The following is a 25,900-nucleotide window of genomic DNA, read 5'->3' as shown; positions in this document are numbered from 1 at the left end:
CGTGTCGTTAGCTGTTAGCTCCTCTGCTTACTGCGAACTAAAGTTTCACTTTTTACTAGACCGGAATGCTCACCGTTGGCACTGTTGGACTTCCTCGGAAACGAAACTAGCTGTAGCTATAGTTGTGTCTGACAGCGTTTAACTCTCATATGTTTGTGTTTCACTCTCGTCAACACCGATAGAAACAGCGTGCTTCCCGGGGCGTGTAAAAGTTCTCCCCGCTGGCCGTCCAAACCGTCAAATACAACAGGTAGCTTACTTTCACAAGCTAGCTTAAGCGGTTAGCCGCGCTAGCATGGACAGTGGAGGAAACATGCAGAGTAACGAGGAGAAGAGTGTGGAGAAATCAATGGATAATTACTTGAAAGCAAACGGTTTCCATCGGAAGAAGATAGCCAAAGATGGGTCGTGCTTGTTTCGTGCCGTCGCCGAGCAGGTAAAGATAACTTTTTAAGTCTTTTTTAAGGAAATGGCCTGTTTAAAGTTGTATTCTAGCTAGCTTAGTATCACAGGTGAGCAGACGGGGTTGGTCCGTTTGTTATGCTAATGTGGGTTAGCAAACTCACCTTTTTTAAAATTTATTTTATTTTATTTATTTATTTTTTAACAGCTTGAGGCAACTTGAGTTTGAGCTTTTCTCATACAGACCAAACCATAACATACTTATTTTAATTTTATTTTATCCTCTTACTGAAACACTGCCGGAAAAGATTTTATTTTATCTTCATTTTTTACATGTCAGGATTGTGATATAATCTGTTTTATAACCTCATGCAGGTACTGCATAACCAAAGCCTTCATAATGAAGTTCGGGCCAAATGTGTGGAGTTTCTGAGGAAGAACAGAGAGAGTTATGAGGCGGTATGTACGTTTAAATAACAAGCATCTTTATCTATTTAGGTAATAACTTTGCTTTTTTAGGTATGTATTCTCTCTCTCCGTTTTTTTTCTTCTTCACAAGTTAACTCAATTTCCTGAGAAATTTAAAGAAATGTTTATGACGTAGTTTTGTCAAAACACCACTGGACTTCAGTTCTGCTGTCTTTGCAGCTCTGTTTTTATAGCTTTGATTGCAGCAGGGGTGTGCCTCTTTTTATATAGGTGGGGCATGTGCTACCATTCAAATGCAAAAAAAGTTGGACTCAAATTACATTCGGTAATTGTTGATGAATGTCAATAATAATAAATAAATCTTTATTTGTATAGCACTTTAAAAAAAAAACAGGTTTACAAAGTGCTGAACAGCACACAGCAAAGTAAGGTAATAAAATCAACAATGAAAAGATACATGCACGAGTACATTGTGAAAATAAATAAAGTAAATAAAAATGTTATAAAAAAGCCTGTCGATAAAAGTGTGTTTTAAGAAGTGACTTAAAAGATGAAACTGATGGTGCCAGCCTTATCTCCTCAGGCAGGTCGTTCCAGAGTCGAGGGGCTTGGACGGAAAAAAGCTCGGTCACCTCTGGTCTTGAGTTTCGACCCTGGCACAGCTAAAAGGGACCTGCATGAGGATCTAAGGCTGTGGGGAGGCTCGTAGGGTGTCAGTAAATCTGTAATGCAGCCGGGTGCCAGACCCAAACGAGCTTTAAAAGTAATCAGTAAAACTTTAAAATTAATTCTGAAACGTACAGGGAGCCCGTGTAGCAAGGCTAAAACGGGTAATATGTGTTCCTCTGCTAAAACCGGTGAGAAGCCAAGTTATTACTGTATAAGAGTGTCAAATAATTAGCATAATAATAGCAAACACAGCCAAATACAATACATTATTAATACTGATCCATCTTAAGTTTCATTAAGAGTTGCTTGTTGAACCGGCTTAGGTTGGTAAAAACAAACAAAAACCAAAAAAAACAAAACACTAAACATATGTAGAGAAGAACATTAAATTAAGACGATTAAGCCACATATACGCATCTTCCATTAATGCTGCATTAAACAGAAATGGATTTAATTAAACAATTAGATTTTATGTCATTCCCTAAAAATGTGAACTCACCAAACATGGTTCAGTGCCATTTTTAAACTAATAAAACATCAAACAAAGCACCAGTAGAACATTACTACCTTAGTTTATTATCTTTTTTATGAGTTAATTGAGCAATATAACTCTTGTTACAAATTTGGTGATAATTGTAAAGCAGTGAAGCTGAATAGTTTTGTTTTCAGGTGCACAGTGAATGTGGCCTGGTGTAAAGTTACATAAGTGGCTGCACATCTGAAGCCCTCATACATATATATATATATATATATATATATATATATATATATATATATATATCTCCTTTGAGATGATTTATTTGTGCCTTTTAAGGACAGATTTGCCAGCAGTTGGCTTTTCATGTTTTGCATGTCTAAAACGTTGTCATTAAAGTGGTATATTATTTTAAAATTGTTTTTGCAACTCTTTAGCACTTAAGCCGTTATAGATTTGATTCTTTGAGGACTTGTGCTGTGCTTATAAAAACAAGATGAAAACTGTTTCTTCACTGAAACCTCAGCAACATCCTCTATCATAGAGCTTCATCATTATTTTCAGCTTAATTTTAAAGGTCCCATATTATACACTTTATTCCCAATCTGAGACCATTCATTAATATCTAAATGAAATATTTCCGCCATGGTATGGACAAATCGACCCTCAGTTTGAGTGCAGCGGCTTCTCTTCACCTCCCTCTTTTTAGCAGCTTCAGAAATGTGCCGTTTATGGTGGGCGGAACCCTGGTGGAGCAGCTCAGCTGTTGGCTCCGCCCATCGCATCGCCCGTCATGAGGTGATTGACAGGTTAGGCCTTAGCGGTTACTAGACGCTGATTACAGCGTAGTGAAGGATAAACAAACGCCGGAACACCGGAACCCATTCCTGAAGAAGTTCGAGCAAGAAGACTAACAGGACGTTAGTGAAAGGTTAGTGTGACTTTTACTCGTCCAGCCAGTAAAATTTCAGCCATTCCATTAGTCCCTGTCTTGAATTTTTTCCCCCTCTTTTGTAACTATGTTCATGGATGATGCCCGTTCATGCCGCTCTCGTGAACAGCAGCGTTATGGCAACTGGTAGAGACGCTGTCGTTCTCCCTTACCAGTTTCAGTTACCCCTGTTTACATGGTAACTGAAATCAATAGTAATATCCCGACCCAAACCGCGACGCACGGAGAACACAGCTAGCTACGCTCATCAATCTGATGCACAATGGCACCGGATACAAACAGTAGAAACAGTGACTTGGCTACATTTACAACAGTGCTAATATATTTTCAAGCTATCAGACTAATAAGGCCGAAACGATAAAATAACTGCCAGCTCTTACCTCTCCAGCTGTGTCACGGACAGTTGGTATTGAACCTGGCTTCAGCTTCAAACGGTTGGCGAAGCCTGCTTTCCATGCCCCCATGTTGTGGAAACAGTCCTCTTTGAAATGCTGGCCACAGACATGCAAAACCTTTGGAAGTTTTCCGGGTACATTTCCTCCAAAAATAAAATTAATCCACTCAGTCCTCGTGGGTTCAGTGGATGGAAGTAAAAAAAACGTTTTCGTGTTCATTTATGCAGCCACAAACAGAACAGTGCTTCTGTAGCTTAGCCATGTCCGCTAACGAGGGTTGCCGAAGAGGGAAAAACACTGGGCGCTAGGTGATTTTTAGAGGGCGGGCTTTGAGAGCCGGTAGACGGGTCCATCGCTCTGTGGGGAGTGGTTATTGTCCCTTATGACGTCATAACGTACACGCTTTCAAACAAGCTCATTTCAGCGCTTACTTCCCTAGAGGTGGAGCAGGGGGGAGAGAGAGCGCCTGAAAGAGTTTCACACTTACGGGTCTCCTACACATGCGGGGGGACCAGTATGACTGTTCCAAAACCATTAAAAAGTGAATTTTGCATAATATGGGACCTTTAACTCATGTTTAAACATGTTTATCCTTTTCAGACTCAGAGGCTGAGAAATGGTGGATTTTTTTGTGTTTTCAGAAACTTCTCAGGTTTTTGTAAGTTATTTTTAAAGAATTCTTTGGATTTAGTATGCTTTGCTAAAAGGCACAAAATAAGGCTCCAGAAAATCCCTATGCTTGGAAAAAAGTGAATTAATCAGCACTTTTGCTTGCTCTGTACAGCTCCTTCAGATGTCTGAACTAAAGTCCAAATATACTCATTTACTCCCACATGTGGGGTACAAATAGGTTTCAGATTATCCTGATTGTTTCTATTATTCTTCTTTTTTTTTTTTCTAAATAGATGCAGATAATCTTGATGAGGTCTAAGATTTTCGGAGCAAACAAATCAAAGGCATTCAGATCTTTTGTTTGTGTGACAAGTAGCTGTAAAATAGATGCAAATTTTGCTGGAAGCTGTAGCGGATCATGAATGAGGAGGGAAATGTGAGCGTTGCCGGTGGTACAGACGGTGTAGGATGATGGTGCAGGTTTTAGTTTCCTGTTTGAGTAAAGACCGACGGGGAACTGACAGGGCTTTACTACATTTCCCAGAATGCAGTTCAGTGCCTTGCAGAGCCGGGCTGTGAGCCAGCTGCCTTCAGCTTGATCTCTGTGCACAGGTGGATGAATGCGCCTTGCCTGCGGACTACTTTTAGATTTTACCTGTGATATTATGTCTGCTTTCATATGAGCTTCTGGAGGACAAGATTTAATTTCTCCAGGTTTTTCTAGCCGGAGAACAATTTGTTGTTTACACTTTGTTGAAATATTCACTAAAGCTGCAGATTTTATTTGTTCAGAGTTGGGTCGAAGCAACTTATTTATACGGTGTCCATAAAATCCATAAAAGTATTTCAAAGGCAGCTGATGAGATATATTAGTCAGATTTGTTCTGTACTTAATGTTTATCAAAGTTTTTAATCACATTTCATACATGTACTTCAGCATGGACTGCATGTTCGTGAGTTCCTAAATCAAACATTTCCAGACCCGTGGACTGCAAGGGATGGCCAATTCCCTGGCCACCTATAAGGTTATTTTAAAGATACTGTGCATCGAGCAAAGATACGGGACATCAGCGACCTGAAGCAAATGATCATTGAGGAGGCAACAGCACATGGCAAAAAATAGAGTACCGTGTTGATGCGCATATAGAGGCGTATTAAAGGGGCAGTGCACCCTAAAATGGGTTTTTGAGCTGTAAACATATTACATAATTGTGATGAAAACCACCTATACTGTTTTGAAAATGAGTAAAATTTTAATTTCTTTAAAAAACAGGACTTTGTGGGTCAGATATTACTTGAAAAAAAAGGGTAAAACCAGGCTTTGTTTTTCATGACGTAGAGGTAAACTTGCCGTAAGTCACCACAGCTTTCCAGACCCTGCAGGAGCTGCTGACAGGCCAGCGCTGCAGCGCCAACAGCTCACCCTGATACGGTTCAGGACCACCTTGTTCTTGTGTAGCTGAGGGGATTCTGGAGGGAACGTCTTCCACCTCAAAGACTGCTCTGTGGTGCAGCTGCTTTGTGACCATTTGGCTAGTGGTCGTTAAGCTGCTGTCGGTCATTCAGTCATTACTGCCTCTGTATTTATGACCCGTCCACTGTCTACTCCCTGATCACCCCCACATCTCGCATCCCAACCCTTGCAGTTTCTGGCATTTTTCAAAATTTGGCAGTGGGTGGAGTTATGCAAAAAGTAGGGGGTGTAGTTACACTTTAAACAAAACAAAAATACCTCAGTATCTACTCCTCATTTAATAATGCTTTCCACAGATTTGTGTCTTCATGAGTCTTTTACAAATTAGTTAAAAAGTAAAGAAACTTTATGGACACCTTGTAAATCGGTTTATGAAGTAGAAAAACTGAAGACTGAGGGTGAATGTGAAATGCAGAATTTTACACGATCCACACCACTGCAGACGTGCAGAAATCAGTTTGCACATGTGAAACTCAGAAGAACTTTACTCCAACCATCTCAGCTTTAAGAAAACAGCTACAGTCAGTCATGTGTACAATTACCAAATCAAATGATCCCTATTTTAGTCCTAAAAGAAAAGAGAAATAGCTGCTTTTAGCTAAATTGGTGTTTTTTTGTTTGTTTTTTAAGAATAAATATATTTGTTATTTATTGATTTGTTTATTTTTTAAAGTTACAGCACCATGTGTGGTTGATTGTTTCATTCGGCCGGAGTGGAAATCCTCCTTTTGTAGCTAATTCTGTTTGCTTAATCATTTTAGTCTTTATTTGTTTTTTTTTTTTGTAATTGGAACAGTGCAGGTTAATGAACGTCAGTACAAAAAAAAAAGGATTATAGCAAAGAACGCTAATTTCCATCTGTGGTCCAGAAAAGCAGGTAAGAGAATAAAAACATCACCATACAACATTCCCATGTAAACGTCACAAAAACTAAAAGTAATCACAGGACTGATGTTCTGTTTGCCGCTTTTTGAGATTAGCCTTAAATATGGAATATGTGGAACACTTTCTAGGATCAGGAAGTAGATTTTTCCAGAATTTACTTCCTTCTACTTGACAGCACATCTGAATGGAACCACCCCGGTACCGCTGCCAGACCTCTGCTTAAAGAAATCATTTAAAAGAGGCCGAGCGAGGCCATGGAGGGCCTTGTTTATGAAACAAGCTCATTTCCGATTATTAAGTTATGAAAACTGAGAATGTTAATTTTCCAAACCCTAACTACGTCTGACATGATCGTCACCGCATGCACGGCCATTTTATCCTTCCTGTTTCTAGTGATGATTCACATCGGTTCCCTTTTCATGTTGAATGTGACATTTTCAGAAGCACGTTTTAATATTTAAGTTAATCTGTGGATTTTTATGACGTGAGACAAAAGATAATTTTAGTGTTTGTGGACACGAGGAGAAAAGCTGTCATTTTTTTTATAGAAGCCAAAGCTTTGAAGGTTGTTCTCAAACACTGATCAGGTTTATCAGATTTTTCTTTTTCCTCAGAAACTCCAGGTTTTTACCGTTTCTACCTGCGGCAGATGTGATGATAATAAACACTAGGATTGTTTGTGGTAATTCTGCTTTTACTTGGCCGATCAACACAGTTTAAGCACTGCTACATAGTTTCACATCCTCAGGTTGGACAAACGGAGACTTGATGAGGCTGCGTTTTGCTGCATCTAAAATCATCGACTCGAGTGTTAAAACTGCCTCCTCCTAAATAAGAAGATCTGGATCGTACAGGCTCAAACAGGAGAAGAAAACTTTTAACAACAAAGAAACAAAAAACATTTTCCTCTCTCTCTGTCTTTCTCTCAGCCATAGATGCATCTGCTGTTTGTTTTCCTCTGGATCCCAGTTCATCTGACACTGGTTTCCACTACTCTGCATGGAGCATGATGTTATATTTACTCGCATCACTTTGACTGTATACATGTGTATTATCTGTTATAGTTCATTGAAGGGGATTTTGAGGAGTACTTGTTCAAGCTTCAGGACCCCCAGGTAAACCTCACTCCGTCCTGTTTGAGTCTTACTGCAGCTCTGCTTTTGTTTTACATACTGGAACCATTTAATGATACAAACTGGTGAGATTAACAGGATTCTCTGTTTTTGCAGCAATGGGTTGGAGAAGTGGAGATTAATGCACTGGCTGTTATGTACAAGTAAGTAAAATGTGCATTAACTGAGCTCTACAACTTAAATAATCACCAGTTTCTCAGGAACGATAGTGTGTAGCTCTGTGGGGTAAATTGTGATGATAGTTCACTCTATAGGTGATCTGTGGAAGTTTTCAAGACATTTATTTTCTTTCCAGGAGGTTTACAATCCAGCCACAAAATGTAGTTTTTATTCAGAGACTCTAAATGGTAAATCCACAACGATCCATGATAACACCATTATTTATCACATTTACATAATGGGTAAAAAGATCACTACTATGTTGCTAAGAGACCTCTATTCAGACCTGAACATGTCCTGAACTTTCCACCAATCAGAGAGCTTAGATTGATGGTAATGTCCAATCAGAAGCAGCAAAGATCAACAAGTGAGCAGAAAGAAGAAAAATAATGCTCCTAAATGGCTGGAATAAAGCCAAGAAGACTTTTCCGATGCGCGATGGCACCAATAAGCAGCTGAGTTGATTTAGTGAGGATAGTAATTAAATAGTAGCATAAATATCTTTAAATAGCAAAAAAAAAAAAACATGGTTTAATGTCAGTATTTTTTTTCCTTAAAGCCAGACGTGAGAGAATGATGTGCGGATGAGAAAAGGCTTGCTCACTGCTGATCTGTTATTTCTACAAAGTTCTGTTAGTAATAAATTCAGCTTTTTTTATTTTAATTGGTCTTTATGCTGCTATATCTGTTGATACATTCATTACCAGCACCAAGGCGGAGGTCATGTTTTAGGTGGCGTCTTGTCAGTCCGTCAGTCTGGCAACATAAACTTAAAATTTAAACTTTATTTGTCAGTACATATCTTATGAAACACTCCAAAATTTGTCCTCTGCTTTTAACCCTTCACTGCTTACACTAGGAGGAATGGGCTGCCGTTCTCTGGCGCCCGGGGAGCAGTTGGTGGGGTTAAGGGTCTTGCTCGGGGCCCAGTGGTTCACCTCTGCCAGCTTGGTGACTTGAACCCAGGTTCTCCAGACCCAAGCCCACCTCTGTCACCACAAGGCTACCACTCCCTCTCTAATTGAAAATGTTATGGGTGGATTTTGATTAAATTTTCAGGAAATCGCGCTGTGGTTAATCGTATTTTAAAATGTTATTAGTATTTTGTATGTACTTTTATCTTGGTTGTTTATAATATATGTGAGATTTTATCTTGTGTCTCTCATCCAGGGACTGCAGATGTAAAATAGCCATTTGGCTAACTCTGGTACATTTACAGTAATGCTATTAATGTACAACGTCCCTGTCATATAAACCTATAAAACAAACAAGTGACTAGATTGTGGGAGTGACCTGGATCACCGACTGGATCCAGAGTTTTTAAAGGATTATTTACTATTGGGAAACTTCCTCTAACTCAACTAATAATGGCCACAATAATTAGCATAAAGACTTTACAATGGCATGACGGCGGTCTGTGCTTCGAGTGCTTCTAGTTGTTTATAGTTTATCTTAGTTTAGAGGCTCCATGTGAGACGTTACAGCTTGTAAACATGTTTTTGTAAAGAAAAAGTAATTTGTTCATCATCCTGATAAACCTTGTGAAGATCAGCTGCAACTGCTTGGTCTTATGATGCTTAAAAGCCAGATGTTAGTGAGTTTTATGACCACTAACACCCACTGAGTGCTGTTTTTTATTTTAAGTTCATGATGATGACTCATTATGCCTTCATCACTAGGTAGTTTCCATGTTTCATCCCTCTCTCTCTGATTGTTTGACCACAGGAGGGATTTTCTGATCTTCCAGGAGCCTGACAAACCAGCCGTCAACATCACAGACAACAACTTTAAGGACAAGGTGAGACGGCTCTCATCCTTCTTATACAGCAGAGCATGAAATAACCTTGGGATTAAAAGTTTTTAGGTACATGTTTGGGTGTTTTTCATTCATTATTTGATTTAAATATATAGATAATAAGGAATAAATTATCTATTATGTCCTGTTGTGTTCTACTGGGTGCAGACACACTGAGAATGTTGCTGAATTTAATAACCTCTAATAATTTAGTTTTTTCTTCCTTTCAGGTGCGGTTGTGTTTCCTGAATGGGAATCACTACGACAGCGTTTATCCGATCAGCCACATTAAGAACACGGCTGTCTGCCAGTGTGAGTATAAAAGCCGCACTTTCATCTCAGCAACTAACATTTGCTGTTAATCGTCTCGTCCGTTTTTGTTTCTACTGCTGACTTAAAAAGGAACAAATTGTGGTCAGAGATGGAAATGGCCACTTACTTTAGCTTAAAAAAAGGAGTTTTAAGCCAGGAGTGTCCAGCTTTGGTTTTAGATGTTTCCCTGCTCCAACACACCGGATTCATATGAAATTTCTCTCCTCAGCAGCCTATTAAGTCCAGTTTTAATGTTTGAGTGACTCAGCCTGAACATGTGTTTCCTGCAGCCATCCTGTACGAGCTGCTGTACGACGGTGTGTTTAAGGTGGACCGGGGCCTGTCTCTGAGTCTGTGTCAGAGACAGGCCCGACCGCATGACCTACTGAGTGACGACAGCATGCCCTTCTGTGGCAGCAGCGACGAGTCTGACCTGGACTCGAACGAGTCGCTGCGGTAGGAGCCATTTCGATTTCTGTTTATCTCACTATTTATTTACTTACACAGTAACTCGTGCAGTGAAAACTTCTTCCTCTTCTCCTTAAAACTTAAATTATTCTTAAATTGACTCTTAAATGCTTGAAATAAGTACAACTTTTATTTATATTGCACGTTTCAATATTTTAGTCACAAAGTGCTTTGCAGATGAAAATTGAAAACATCAGACAACAGTACCAGTAGTTAGGTAAAGCAGTTGTAACAATATATGTTTTTAGTTGCTTTTTAAAAAGCTCCACAGAGTCTGCAGACCTCAACCTAAAGGGGAAAGAGTTCCAGAGTCCTGGTGCAACGGCAGAGAAGGTCCTTTAGTTTTCAGCAACCATCATGGCCTGGTCACATGACTGTAGGAACCTGCAAGGAACATACAGATGTAAAAGTTCTTTGATGTATGCTGGTGCTTGTTCGTTCAGAGTCCTATAAGTGAGGATCAAGGTCTTGAAGGGTACTCTGAAGTGGATGTAGAGCTGGACTTGAATTGGCGTGACATGAGACAACTTCGGAGGTTTAGTCAGAAACTTTGTGTACGACCTGCAGACAGTCCAGTCAGGCTTTGTTTAAGCAGGTGGGAAATGAGTTACAGTAATCCAGTCTGGAAGAAACAAAAGCACGAATAACAAGTTCCAGTTCTGCTCCAGTGATAATACTACCTCGCTTAGAAACATAAATAATACTTATTCATACCTACTGGCTTTTTTTTTCTTTTTTTTTTTTTTTATTTACTCTTTTTATATATATATATATCTATATATATATATATATATATATATATATATATATATATATATATATATATATATATATATATATATATATATATATATATATATATATATCAGACACCACTATGAAATGACAAACAAGCTCATTAAACGTGCGTTTTACGATTCAGGTTGGAACATGAAACCAGTTCGACTTCCTCCAGACACGGCAACCAGAGCTACAGGGTAACACGCACGTGCTTCATTCCTGACATATTTTACACACCTGCTCACCTGGAGGTTAACACAAGTAAAAAACGTGTGTGTGTGTGTGTGTGTGCTTTAAGGGTCGTGGGCGTGGCCGGCTGCCGGAAAGGGTGAGAAGATCTCTGAACCCGACACTGCTCAGAAATGTAGAATACGACGTCTGGCACAAGAGCAAAAGAGGTGACGCCAAGAAGGAAACAAAAACAAATTGAATGATTAATGTTGACTGAGTTGATCTGTTTTCAGAGTTTTGTGCCTCATATAAGATCACTTTGGTACGATGTCAGTGTTAAAAATACTAAACAGTTCTGTGTTCAGGCCTTAGTTGTAAAAGCTAGACACAAAACTGACAAACTTAAGCACAATAAGTTTTAAAAACCACATTTTACCATTGAATACCCCTCACTTTTAAGCCCTCGGAGACTTGAGTGCTTCCCAAACAGGAAACTTCTCAGTAGAAACCAACACCAGGAAAAGATCACAGGCCTTATGGGAAAAAGAAGTTGTTTCAGACATTGTGACCCAGAAACTTGTTTACAGTGAAGATGCAGCAACTTAACTATAAGAAATTTAAGGAGTGTGTGTTCAGATTTAAGGTTCTCAGTCATTGGTCCAAGTTAAAGTGACCTTTTCTTCATGAGGCCCATTTTTTCTGCCTCCTGTCTGAAAGTATCTCTTCACATCTACAAGGGCTGTGTGTATGATCTTAGTGAACAGAGCTGTTCTCGTGTTTTTCTTACATTCCCATTTAAGTGTTTTGGGTTTGAACTGTGTTTGGTTTGGATGCCAGTGCTTGGTAGAGTCTTTTAGCTGAGTTCTCCCTGTCATTTAGCGATGCTACATGTTAGCATCGCTGCTTCCTGGTGTCTGCAAACATCTTCTGGGCTGCACATATCTCATGCTGCCTCCTGTACAGGAGGCTGTAGTCAAGAAGAGGTTGAATAAGTTAAATAACAAGGCTGGTTAGGTTTTCGTCATTGGAGGAGAGGAGAAGGGGGTCCCTAATATAATGTCAGGGAAATACAGGCGCTTAGCGTGGATGGCAGAAATGAAAACCTTATGTTGCTTAAGTGACCTTCTGATTTGTGATCACATAAAGGGCAGTTCTTCTGGTATGTTATGGTCTTGGACCACTTTAGACCAGATCCTACTGAAAAACTGCAGGAAAATCTGCACTGAATTATTCTAAAAAGCCTATAGATTCAATAACACACAGTGTCTGATTTATAAACCTTTATTCTTTTTATGAAAATGCTTATAAGTCTATTTTTGTGGTTTTTGAGGGGGGCATCTAGACTACAAAAGACCTGGTGCTTTGAAAGATTTTTCTTACATATTGCGTACTACTGCCACCTACAGACCTTTCTTGGTATTACTGTTTTAAATAGCTTTGCTTAATCTGTCAAGGACCAATATGGTGGATAATCTGCTGTGAATCTGAGCTGTAAGTCCTAAAAGAGAAATAACTTTTAATTATGTCAAATAAGGAATCATGGTAGGAAAAAAAACAGGTTTATTAAAGCCTAAGTGTCAATGCATCCTCTTTAAACAGAGATTGTGATTTAATTCTTATAGTGTGACTGCAGTTACAGTTATTACTTGTACAAGTTCCTAATAGTCCTCTGATACATGGTGGTTCCTAAAGTCCCTGTTTTAAGAAGATACAACTGCAAAAATTAAATAAAATCAAGCTAATATATTTTTACTTGATGCTGAGACACTGAAGCCACTCATACGAGGTCTGTATGACGACCAGTAGTTGTTTCAGCTGCTAACTTAGACTGCAGAGTCATTAAACCAGTCTGTTCAACTCTGCATGTTCACGCTGCACTTTACAAATATGTGTGACATCTGGCGCACACGCTTTGTTTAACTCAGGACTCTAAATGAAAAATCACGCCACCCTGCTGGTGTGAAGCCGGGACAGCCATGGAAACCGTTTCATGAATATTTTAATACATGTGCAGGCCTTTTACATGCTAACAGGATTGTTGTGAGTCCAGGAGGCGAGCTGACTCTGGATTTAACTGTCACATCCAGGAGGCTTAACAAGCTATAAGTGCATCAACAGCAGCAGCAGATGAAATAACGTGCAGGCTCTGCTGCTTCATCTGATCATTAAAGTGATCATTAAAGTCTGAGCGCTACTGGGAAGCATCTGGAAGTGACAGCCAGCAGCTGAATGGATTAACCTGCGTGGTTAAATATGCAAAACAATGAAAGTGGAGCAGGTGGTGCAGCCTCTGCTTTAGGTTTGAATTTGTATTTAGTAGGAAGATTAGAGCAGAAAGGCTTGAAATGATCTGATTTCTTACTTTATAAACCACTAATCATGTCACTAGTTTAGGTTGTTCTCTGATTAATGTTGAACTGAATCATAAATCAGTTACAAAATAATTTAAGAGTAAAATGTGCATGTTAATTAATAAAAAACTGAATTTTTAAGTGTCTTTTTTTGTCTCTTTAGCTCAACAGAAACTGGACTACTGCATCGCTGCTGGGATGCACTTCACTGCGGGAGATCGCTGCCAGGTGTGTGTGTGTTTTTTCTTGTGTGTTAACTGAATCTGAGTTGCATCAACGGCCGTTTGTGCATCATTTGTAGGCTCGTCTGGAGAACGGACGGAGCTACAACGCCGTCATCAAAGAGGTGCCTCATGATAGCGGACTGGTGACGGTTCACATAGAGGAGTTGGGCAGGAAGTAGGTCACGTTACCACACACTCGCCACTGTAACCGTGGTGACTGCTCAGACATGTCAGCTGTTGGTTTTCTGCCTGTAGACAGGTTCCTCTGTGGAACCTCCGTCCTCCCAACAGTGAGAACAGCTGGAGCACCGTGGTCAGCCGAGACAAGAGGCTCAGCAACGGACACGGAGGTGGAGCACACACACTTCTTTTTTTTTTTTTTTTTTTTTTTTATCAAGATTTACCGTGTGTAGAGAGAGGTTCAAACTGCCAAGTGTGTCTCTTTCAGAGTGGGAAGGGAGAGGTAAAGGGAGAGGAAGAGGGAAGTCCGTCCCAGCATCTTCTTCTGTTTCCCAGGCAACAGCAGCGGGCTCCAGCGGGCGCGTTCAGAAGCAGCACTCATGGCCTCAGCAGGCCACCGTAGAGGAGCAGGGAGGGGGGAAGGCCACCAGGTCAGTGTGATGATGAGGCCTCAAGCAGCTCCAGTTAGGATTTATTATTAAAGCTGGGTCCCATGACCAGCTGAATATGAATGAAGGAGCTCATGACGGCAAAGCAGCCATTCACACATTTCTTACATTTTTTATCAGAATATTTCTACAAAGTTCTGATAGTAATAAATTCTGTTTTGTTCTGGTTGGCCTTTATGCTGCTCTTTTACATCATTTTGGCTTCATAATCTGACAACTGAGGGTGTCCTGAAATAATAATGTCTGGAAGTTGACTAAGATTAAAAGAGTTGAGCTTCTACATGCGGCTTTATATTAAAAAAATAACAGGGTGAACCAAAAATAGCTAAAAATGGCTCTGAGTTTCAAGGCTTAAAACATACATTTCTGCAGAACAAAACAGAGCTGTTTTTGCCTCCTCCCTTTGACGTAGAGACACACAGCCCTCAATAAAACTAGCTTAATTTTATTGTTGTAACAGCTTCAGATTGTGTCCATTTAGTCACATTTTACAACCCTTTTGCAGACGGTGCAGCAGAAAGTTTTCAGTGCTGCAGGTAGCTGGTAAACAAAGCGGGTCTAGATCTTCCCCTCAGGAAGCAGCTCAGAGATGACGTCCTGGATGTCTTTTAAAATGTTTTTTTTTTTGCCTTTTAGAGGCAGCAGGGGGTAGTTTGAGGCTCTGAAAGAATCAACAAGTTAATTAATACATCAGTCAGAATGATATTAGAGCCTTTAAGGGAAGGTTCGGTGAATTAAAAGCTATCTCAGAATTACATTATGATTAAATTTGTGTTGATCTCTGTGATGAGAATGAGACATTTTCAGTCGATTCATCTACAGAACCAGCTGCTTCGGACTGGAAATGCACCTCTAACCTGATCACTAAACTTTAAATTCAAGTTTAACTTTGTTTACGTTTCATTCATTCGTACATTTTCTAAATTGACAGCATTGTGATCAAGATCAATTTAATATATAAGATAATTTTCTAGTAATATTTACCCAGACCTGCTTTAATTTAACATCTTATTCCTAGAAAAGCAGCAGTCTGAACATTTAATAATGATTTATAATGTACTATGTAATGTGTGTTTCTACAGGAAGTCGGTGAGCTCAGCTGAGGCTGCTTTCGGTATAACGGAGGAGTCTCGTAAGGCCAGAGAGGAGGAGGAGATGACCATGGCGCTGGTGGAGATCCAGCTCCGAGACGAGAACAGCTTCCCCGCCCTCGGGGTGAGTTTAAAAGCAGCTGTGTGAATATGCTGAAAGGCATGTGTCAGGTAAAACTGGCTTCATTTGGTGAGCTAAGGTATTCTGGCACTGCCATGAATCTCCAGCTTGTGGACTTTTTGCATCAGGAGGAAAAAAAAGATACTTTAATAACTTGTTGATGTGTGTTAATGTGGGTTATTATGTTAGTTGAGCTCTTTCAGTCTAGCGATCAGAAGCTGGAGCGGGACATGTAAAACATCAGGTTTATTGATCCAGCTGCAGCCTAGACTGATGCTAGACCGCACATACGATAGATGGAGGGTAAGGACCAGATTCTGCTGAGAAACTACAAGACTTAAGACGTTTTAATCTGGACTGATTTATTCTACAGAGTAGATTCATTAACACGCTGTTTCTACAGTTATCTAAGAAAATGCAAATAAGGGTCTTTTTAGTATAGAATATAGTTTACTAGCAAATAACAGGACAATAAAATGGGATTAGCAGCTCTACGATATGCTGAGAAGACACAGTCACCACTAGAAACCCACATCAGACCAGATACATGTAGATTATTATTTATTTACATGTTTATTTAACGGACAAATGCATGAAACATTGCTTCATGGTATGGAGTATGGTTTAATTTAAGTTGACGTTTACATGCAGATGTGGTAACATGCAGCTTTCCAGCTTGTATTTTTAGTTTAGTCCAGGTTGAGTCTCGATTGGTTAAAACACAGAATCTGATGTGTGGTTGGTTCATGTGAGGATAGCGGCTGAAATTCAGACTTTTCACACGCCATGTTGCTCGTTAGAGTTCGTTAATGCTGCTTTCTTTAATTAGCAGCTTTGTTTGGGTGCGTTTAAACCAGTTAAAGTTCCTGTGTGAGACATGAAGAGGGATCGTTTGATTGAAATTTACTATAATATATATTACTAATTAATTATAAGCTTTCCTCCTTCACAGTTTTATTTGGATTAAGTGGCAGCAACACAGTTTTTTACTCATTCATTCATGTATTTATGTTCCTAGGGTCTAAAACAAAAGACAATTCTAACAGTTTGAAAATATTTGATCTGTAGCTTCTGCTCTCAGTCTGACCACATGATTTAAAGCAAAAAGACCTTTTTCTATTAGGATGTGGTTTTAAGAGGTGGTGCAGCTTGTTGCTGACAAAATGCAGCGATGGTGAAGTCAAAGATCTGTGACATAAATGATAACTACTCTGTCAAAGCAGTTTATATAAACCCTCATCAGTAAAACACAGTTTTTAATTAAACAATATAAAACTTATATTCAGCTGCTTCTGTCCACAGCTTCTTCATGCAGGATAATCTAACAAACAGCAGCTGTTAGTGTTTTTATTTTTTTATTTAAATAAGTGACAAGAAGATGTTTTCGTCCTCAGACTCAGCCGCTGATGCAGGGTGAAGGAGGGAGGAGAAAGGGGGGAGAGAAGAGACGATCTCAGAGGAACAAGATGGTGAGTTTGCTTCAGACACAACAAGGTGTAAAAATAGCTGAATCTTATTCCATATATTGATGATTGATAAATACTCTGAAGCTGCAGTTTGGTTTTCTACAGAAACTCGTGAGAATAATTAAAATTCAACACAGTAAGACCAGTTAAAGCAAACACGAGTAAATAAAGACATTCATTCAGAGGTTTATGGCCAAAGAATAAAAATGGCTTTCAGGACCAGTTTTAAAAGTGGACGGTGAAGTTGCTTCTCTAATGTGCAACGACGTAATCTGTAAATCTGATCCTGTATATTCACACATCACTGATTTCTAAATCTGCCTCAAGGGAAGAGGTTGGTTTGGGTTTCTAATGCATCCACAGAACTTTATAAATATCACACATGTAGTAGTGTGCGTCTTGTATGAGCCACGTGGTGCTCTAAAGGGATGAAGATGGGTGAAACACTAAGAATATTTACTTGAAAAGAAGCCGTTAGCTGAAAATCAACATGAGGAGAAAGAAAAGCTGAAGCTTTGTTTTAATGGGACTTTTCTGTTACTGTCCTTGTTTTTAACAAGGGTCCCATTGAAGAAGCATCGTCTCCTTCCACTGGAGAAAGACCTAAATCCTCCACCCCGCCTCCTGGGACCACTTCTGCTTCATCTGCTCCAAGTTCCAACACAACTACACCCACCAACCCTGCTCCGTCTGCAAACTCCGACTCTGCCTGGCTGAACTCTGTCAAAGCTTCGACACCAAACGTAACCATGGCGACTGCAGCATCAGGCTCCGCCTCCAGCCTGCCACCTGCCTCTGCTACCCTAGCTGCTAAAGCAAACCTACAGTCCTACACCACAACAGCCACCGCTCCACCTTCCCCTCCACCCGTCGCTGCACCGAGTGCTAAACCAGTCCCGTCCTCTGCCAGCCATTTCTCCTTCGTCACCCCAGTTCTCCCAGCTGCTTCATCACCTCCAGCATCCTCCTCTTCTCCATCCACGTCAGCTGCTTCTCCACCTACTTCCTCTTCAGTTCCACCTCCATCCTTCATTGCCCCCATCGCTCCTTCTCCCACAGCTCCGAAAGGCCTCCCACGCTCGTTCTTACCGGTCGCCTCACTGCCCTGCTCCGCCAGTCCACCCTCCTCCTCCTCATTTACTTCTTCTTCACCTCCACCTGCTCAACACACAAGTAAGAAATCAGTTCGTTCAACTCTGTTTTAACCCATGAGAACTCATTTCATATGCTGTATGTATATATATATATATATATATATATATACATATGTATATATATATACATATATATATATATATATATATATATATATATATATATATATATATATACATATATATAATTTGTGATCAGTAAGTTGTAATTTATGAATTAGTAAATAAGTAAAATCAAATAAATATGTAAATAAAAATTATAAATAAAATATAAATGGAAATATAATGTATAAAATATTTTAATATATATGTTAATATGTTAATAATGTATGAAACTGATCAATTTTATATATTTTTTTAATATTTTATGAAAACTTAATATAATAAAATAAATATAATAAAAAATATCAAATAAAATAAATAAGAATATGTAACTATGTAACTAAATAAAATTATGTAAAAGTGTAACTGAGGCAAAATATGTAGGCTCAAACTCCAGTGAGTCCATAGAATAGAAACACGCTGAGCTCAGTCCAGGGTTGCTCTGTGTAGCGATAGTGCTGTTGACAGTGTGACACCCTGCACATAACCTGTACATGAGGAACACCTGCATCTACGAACATTTGGCATGCACTGCTCCATCCATTAAGCAGCATCTGCATACCATCATTATTTCCCACAATGAGGTTTGCACGCTGCTCTTTTTGTATTGCCTGCACTACGGTGGGCCGTATACACGGGAGTGCAGTAGGACTGAAAGAGTCTAATCATTACAGTTGGTGAGCATGTTGGTCTGTCCATAAAACATTCAGCACTGTCTGTAAACTCGCTATCATCAGACATGTCTGCAGTCACATAGTGTCCCAAATATTTATACTCATCCCTGACATTCAGTCTCTTACCAGGCAAAACAAAGTCAGGAAGCATCTGCTTAGAATTCTCTCTGCTCCGAACAATCATGATGATACTTTTCTTTAAATTATATTTTATATCAAAGTCTCTGTCATACTGAGAGCACACCTGCAACAGCTCTTATAGCACTATAAGGACAAAAAAAAACAAGATCTTCAGCGTACATTAAGTGGCTGATGGCACTGTTGTCCTGTCTCACTCGATTTAACACACTAATGGTGCAGATAAACACTTTCCCCATTTTACAGACAGACTGATGGTATACCAGTAGACCAGAAATCTCACCAGACATGTAGGGACACTTCTCTTAAAAAAAAAAAACTTTAAAAATAACTTTTCATGATTTACGTAATGAAACGCCTTTGAGGCATCAATAAAAGACGTAAAATTGTCGTTTTGTGTCTGTTTCCTTCAAAGCATAGATGCACATGTCTGTTTTATATTTGGCTTTGAAGCCAAACTAGTTGTCAGAGGTCAGCAAAAACACTTCCATCTTGTTCAGAATAGCCCTCTCCAGCAGCTTAGATAAAGTGCCAGCCAGAGCTATGAGCCTATTAATATCAATTTTTATCTTTTACAATTGAATGACAGACAATAACGTGGCAGGTAAGACTCCATGCACTAACCCGTTATTATTGAAACTGCACTTATTCTTCTGCAGAAATTTCATGATCTTTTCTAAAAGGACGGGTCATTAAATTGAAACACCTTGATAATGTACTTGTACTTCTTTGTACTAAAACAAAGGAAGAAATCAGGGGTTTTTATTAGTATTTATTTATTTTACTGCTCCGGCCCACTGGAGATAATATTGCACTAAATGTGGCCCCTGAAGTAAATTGTAAATCACAGGCCTGCTCTAGGGAGTACTGGGTGAAATATTTACAGGGGGTACAATGTACAGATTTTAAGAGCCACTGGTATAACCAGCAGCCTTTTAAGATGCGACCATTGATGAGGCCTGATATGAAATCTTTTAGTTCTGACTGGTTTTATTCAGCTGTGAAGGTGGAGTCAGTAATTATCTAATCTATAAGTTTCTACGGTTTTTTTCAGACTCTTGGCCAAAGCCTGAAGGAAGTCTGTCGGCCTCCCAAAGCCAGACGTCTCTGCCCCAGATTCATCCCCAGGTGCCTGCACCACCAAACCAGAACCAGATCCCTGTGTTCCCGGATGAGAAAGAAACACCGCCATCTTTACCCAAGATCCCGACCCAAACTCAAGCTTTTCTCCCACAAAACCAGGTCGTGGTACCCCAGATGAGGGCCGAGGTCCAGTCCTCTTCCCCCGACACAGAGGTGCCCTCTGAGATTCAAACCCACCTCCATTTGCAGTCCGAGATGGACCAGAATCCTTCCGGAGCTTCCCACCCCCACATCCAGCCTCCTCACCCCTCCCAAGTCCCACATCCCTCCCTTTCTCTCTCCTCTACAACCCAATCCTCCCTCGAGTCCTCCATTACCCAGAACCAAACCGAAGCTCCTCCACCTGAGAAGCCCCAATCTCCACCTCGTCCCCCCTCCCAGCAGTCACAGTCTCCCCATCCCTCTCATTTTCAGCCGGCACACCCCACTCCTCACCTTCCAAACATCCCCGGATCTGTTCCTCTGCAGCAGCTGTCCCAGATCTACCAAGACCCCTTGTACCCCGGCTTCCCCCAGGGAGAAAAAGGAGAATTGGCTGAAATTCCACCTTTCTCCACCAGCAAGCTGGGCGACGACCTGCCTCAAGGTGAGCCCGACAAAACTTTCTATACAGTTAAAACATCAGTTACCCATCACACTGAAGACAACACAGGTTGCTTTTAAAAGAGACGTCAGCTGGATTCATCACTGACGTTCTGTAGCTCCATATATTTAAATAATGTTGTGTCCTCTGCAGATATGAACATCTTGAGGTTTTTCTTCAACTTGGGTGTGAAGGTAAGATAAAATAAAAACATGATGCAGCGAGCAAATCCCCATAAAAGATTTAGAGGAGTAATCAAATTAAATCAGTGATTTAACCGTTTAATATTCATTATAATTCTTTGCTTTTTTCTAAATGTTATTGGGACAATAATAATTAGAATCACTGTGTAGGTAACATGGTTGATAACAGTTAATAATATAGTAAGAAGTGTTAAATTATCTAAATTTGAAATGGTAATGAGGTAAAAAACAAAACTTACTTTTGGCATTACGTACCCAGACAACGTGGTTCATATGAATTTAAAATTTTATACTTAATCCTTTATAAGTCTATTCATTTTATGCAGAAGAAAAAAAATAAAATAAAAATATAGCACACAAAACCAGGTCCAACAGCAATAAAAACAAATGGAGCCTACATGATTCCTTGTTTCTCAATGGACACGAAGTCCTTAAATAAATAAACGTTTCAATAACAGACCTTCATCGTTCAGTTCTCCCCCACTGGTCAGACCAAAAAAACTCAGATCCCAGCATGAGAAAATATCTTCCCATTGATGCATATCTGGACATTTAAACCATCCCAGTGTAGTTAATCCAATCACTCCAGTACCTTTCAGATTTTTCACGGCAACACAGCTGAGTCTACATCATTGAAGGAATTTGGGTCGTATTACGGCTTTAAATGGATCTGATATTCTTTGTAGGTTTTATTAACATCAACACGTTATCTAAGATCTGAACTTTAAGAATATTTAGAGCGACTCCACTGAATGAAACTGTTTCATGAGGACATTTAAAAAGTTTTACTTTTTTCTGTCCTGTGGGTTGTTTAGTTTCTTTTTTTAATTCATTCAACTCCTTAAAGGTTAAAGTGGTTAATTATGTTGGTAAACAATGAGTCTAAAGATTTCTTAAACTATTTGAAGTTTTATTTAAACCTCATATCTCATATCTCGCTCTGCTTTTTCCTCTAAGGCCTACACATCACCCATGTTTCCCCCGTACTTGTACCTCCTCCTGCTGCAGCAGACTTACACCATGCATCTCAAGTCCCAGTCCCCGTCCCCCCACTATCCTCTCTCCAACCCCCCGACCAGGCAGCAGGAAGCCTACCCATCTCCGCAGTACCCTCAAACTCCATCATCAGCACCCCCTCAGTACGACCACCAGCCTCCACTCTCTGAGCCAACCTGTCCCAGCGAGCCTTTTTTTACCCAGGCTGGTTTCCAGCCTCCACCCCACCGGATGCCCTGTACCTCAGTGCCTTGGCAACAGATGCCTCCACCCAGAAACCCCAGCTACCAAGTTGGGTATCCCTCTCCTACTCCACCATACCCGGGTCCACCACCCTCATCTCAGGGTTACCATCCAGGACAAGGCCCAGTACACTCTCTGTACCCCTCAGCTGCCCCTCAGTACCCCACCTTCTCGGTGGGATACCAGTCTTCTTCCACCCCCGAAGAGCTCCAGGCGAGCCAGGGGGCGATGGAGCAGTTTAAACCCACCAATGGAGACACAATGCTTGGCCATGGGCACGTCAGAGTCCTGGGTTCTCTGGAGGGTCCTGCTAATGTTAATGTTGTTAATGCTAACAACAACAGGCCCCTTGTGGTTTCTTCTAAATTTGGTATGTAGACGATTTTGAAGTATATAAAGTAAATAACTTGAACCTTGGATGTGATGTAGTAACAATGTCTTTCCAGCAGGTGGAGCTGATGTACAAACTAAAGGCTCTGCTAATTACAATTCTTTTTCTCCATCAGGCATGAAGAAGGAGCCGGCAGAGGGTACGACCAGAACGGTGCTGCTGGTGGACCCACCACTCAACAATAAACCCATAGTATGGACACCCCACACACACACACACACACACACATTAATGACAGCAGTGCTAACAAATATAAGCAGTCGTAACAGGAATTTCAGGTCACCTGAACTTGGTTTGTCTCTCTTCCAGCTTGCTGTGGTTTCAGACTCTGACATTAGGGACACCCCTGTCTCCATAGCAACTATTAGGCCCGGCTGCAGCCCCGGCTCTCCAACACCGTACCGGGGCCCCCGCAAACAGCACACCAACACAAAACCATATGTAGAGCCCAGCCACCACAGTTACCCACCGTCCGTCACCATGGGAGAGCCACTGTCTGTGGCCTGCAGCACGGAGGACGACTACGGAGACACGGAGGGATTCAGGCACACAGCCATGAACCACATGGGGCAGAGGAAGAGCTACAATCGAGGAAGAGGAAGAGGAGGCCATGATGGAGGGAGGGGAGCACCAAGGAGGAGGCATGGCGATGTGGGGGCGGGGCCAAACTTTACACAGTATAGTTCCTCCTACAGGGCGCAGGGAAGGGAGCGGAGATAATAGTTATCATAGGAAGCGGCTTTCTTCTTCTTTTGTCTGCCTGTCAAAACTTGATCTGATTGGTGGATGCCATGTGACGCTGCGTCAGCAACGGCTGCACAATCTTTTATTTTTTTTTCTTTTTTGTCTCGTCTGGAACACTACTTTTGGGGCTTTTGTTTTATTTAGCCAGCTTATCAGGCTAGCATGTTAGCTTACGAAACCTCAAGTTTGCCTTTCTGAACAGTTGAATGTATGGATTTAACAAACATGGAGGGTGGTTTAAGATTAATCGTCAATAAATTAAAACCTTGCCACTGCATTGTTGATGGAATCACATCAGCTTTCATGTTTTTATGGGACATATGTGGCTAAATAGCTTTGCGTAAATATGGAAATCAGCCCAGGCTAAACTTGAACAGGTTCATAAAACCGGAAATGAAGGCTTCTGTAAGAAGCTCTGATATGTTCAACAGTCAGATCAGTCTCACAGACATTAAAAACATGGCTACTTCTCATCTCTTATAGCAAGAATAATTCCTTAAACTTGTTTTGTTCAGTCAGAAGTCATATTTCTGACTTTTGTTTATCACCTGAACGCACCATAACGCCTGTGTGTACATCAGAGAAGCGATGTAGGTCAGCAAAGTTCTGTGAGCTGAAAGAAAGTAGATAAAAAACATGATAGACACCAAATCTGATCAGAGAACAGCTGTAAGAGTTGAATGTTTGCATTTGCAGGGCTCAGGTTTTATTTAAAGTTGTTTCTTTTTGAATGTGTTTTTGTTATGCTGCTAGTTTCGCATCGTTTCTCCCTTTAGACCAACTAGCCTCACTAGAGATTCAGTGCCTTGTGTTTAAAGCTTTTACCCAGATTGTCCAAGAAACACTGCTGTACAGAACAAAATGTGTTGGTTTCTTTCTATGTGTTTGAATAAAACTTTGGTTCAGAATATTTGTTGGTTTGTGGTTAAATGGGGCGTTTTGTTTGGGAGAATGGCTGTCAAGCTTGTTGTGTTTAACTTTGAAACAGCATGATGGATAAATGCCCTCATGTTTCCACCAAATTCTGAGCCTAGCATCTGAATGTGGAGCTGAAATGGAGACTCATCAGACCAGCAACGTTTCTCCATCTTCTATTGTCCAGTGTTGGTGAGTCTGTGAATTGTAGCCTCAGTGTCCTGTTCTTAGCTGACAGGAGGTACCCGGTGTGGTCTTCTGCTGCTGTAGCCCATCTGCTTCAAGGTCGGCGGTGTAGCTAATTGAGAGATGCTGTTCTGCAGACCTTGGTTGGAACCAGTGCTTATTGGACTTCCTGTTGCCTTTCCATCTCCAACCAGTCTGCCCATTCTCTGACATCAACAAGACTATCTGGTCCAAACTGCTGTTCACTGGGTATTTGGTCTGAATTCTCTGGAAACTCTGGAGATGTTTGTGTGTGAAAATCCCAGTAAATACTCAGGCCAACAACCATGCCGCGTTCAAAGTCTCTTAAATTTGTCCTCATTCTGATGCTCAGTTGGAACATCTATATATACATACTAGTTTTGTACACACTTTTCCATTAAATCTCCCCTGGGTAAGCTGGGTGGCTGTTCATCTCAAGCTCAGGTCCTCTACCAGAGTCCTGGGAGCTTGAGGGTCCTTTTCAGGATTGATCACTTCTGGACTGAAAGTCTGATGTTTCTCCAGGTATCCGTTGGAGCCACTTCTCCGGGACATGGCCCCAATACTCCGATGACCACTGGTACTACTGTTGGCTTCCCCTTCCAGGCTTTCGCCAGCTCTTCCTTGATTTCTTGGTATTTCTCCACTTTCTCGTGTTCCTTTTTCCTGACATTGCCATTGTTGGGGGGGTGGCTACATCGATCACTACAGCTTTCCTTTGCTGCTTATCCATGATCACAATGTCTGGTTGGCTGGCCACCACCGTTTTGTTGGGCTGTATCTGGAAGTCCCACAGGATCTTCGCTCAGTGGTTCTCCACCACTTTGGGAAGTGGAATAGAAAGTAGAGATATTTGCTTTAAAATGTAGTAAAGTAAAAGTTAAAAGTATAACTAAATCTATGTGAGTAAAGTACAGTACTTGTACTTTGTTACATGCCAACAAGTGGTATCTGCTCTTAAATAAATTTTCCAGAACTTTGAGGTTGAAATACAAACCACACAGATTACAAGGATTTCTTCTACCTGGTAAATAAATTACCATTAACAACAACTAGAAATGATGACGGAAAACCCTTTTGATTTAATTTTTTTATTTAACCAGGAAGGTGAAATGAGTAAATGAGAACCAGTTCTCATTTACAATGGCAACCTGGACCAGAGGGACCAGAGGCAACAGGGAAAATATACGGCTGCACAATACTCACAAAAGTTAGAGATATATTCAACTTTCAGGTAATATTTACAGAAAATATAAAAAAAAAACTGGTGCTACACTGGTGGTATATCCCGTTACTCTCCCTCATGTTATCTTTTCCATCTGTGAAAATGGCGGCTGCTGCCTCAGTCTGCCTGATCCTTTTTGTTTATATGTTGTCTACTCTTGGACGGGTTTGTACTGGAAAAAAGATTCGT

General features: G+C 40.5%; 1 protein-coding gene across 1 annotated transcript; it reads left to right on the top strand.

The window, feature by feature from the left end:
- On the top strand, positions 1–24,272 carry otud4 (OTU deubiquitinase 4). The gene is made up of 21 exons (XM_041985152.1): positions 1–436; positions 778–861; positions 7,358–7,408; positions 7,523–7,569; positions 9,311–9,383; positions 9,611–9,692; positions 9,983–10,148; positions 11,083–11,137; positions 11,239–11,338; positions 13,626–13,690; positions 13,764–13,861; positions 13,942–14,036; positions 14,135–14,297; positions 15,398–15,530; positions 16,922–16,996; positions 17,554–18,166; positions 20,116–20,790; positions 20,941–20,981; positions 21,948–22,599; positions 22,736–22,812; positions 22,930–24,272. The coding sequence occupies exons 1-21, from the start codon at positions 296–298 to the stop codon at positions 23,338–23,340; spliced, it is 3,897 nt and encodes a 1,298-aa protein (XP_041841086.1). The 5' UTR covers positions 1–295; the 3' UTR covers positions 23,341–24,272.
- The last annotated feature ends 1,628 nt before the right edge of the window (positions 24,273–25,900 follow it).

This window comes from Melanotaenia boesemani, chromosome 5 (assembly GCF_017639745.1).
Source record: "Melanotaenia boesemani isolate fMelBoe1 chromosome 5, fMelBoe1.pri, whole genome shotgun sequence".
NCBI lineage: Eukaryota > Metazoa > Chordata > Actinopteri > Atheriniformes > Melanotaeniidae > Melanotaenia > Melanotaenia boesemani.
This window is presented reverse-complemented; position numbering and strand designations above follow the sequence as displayed.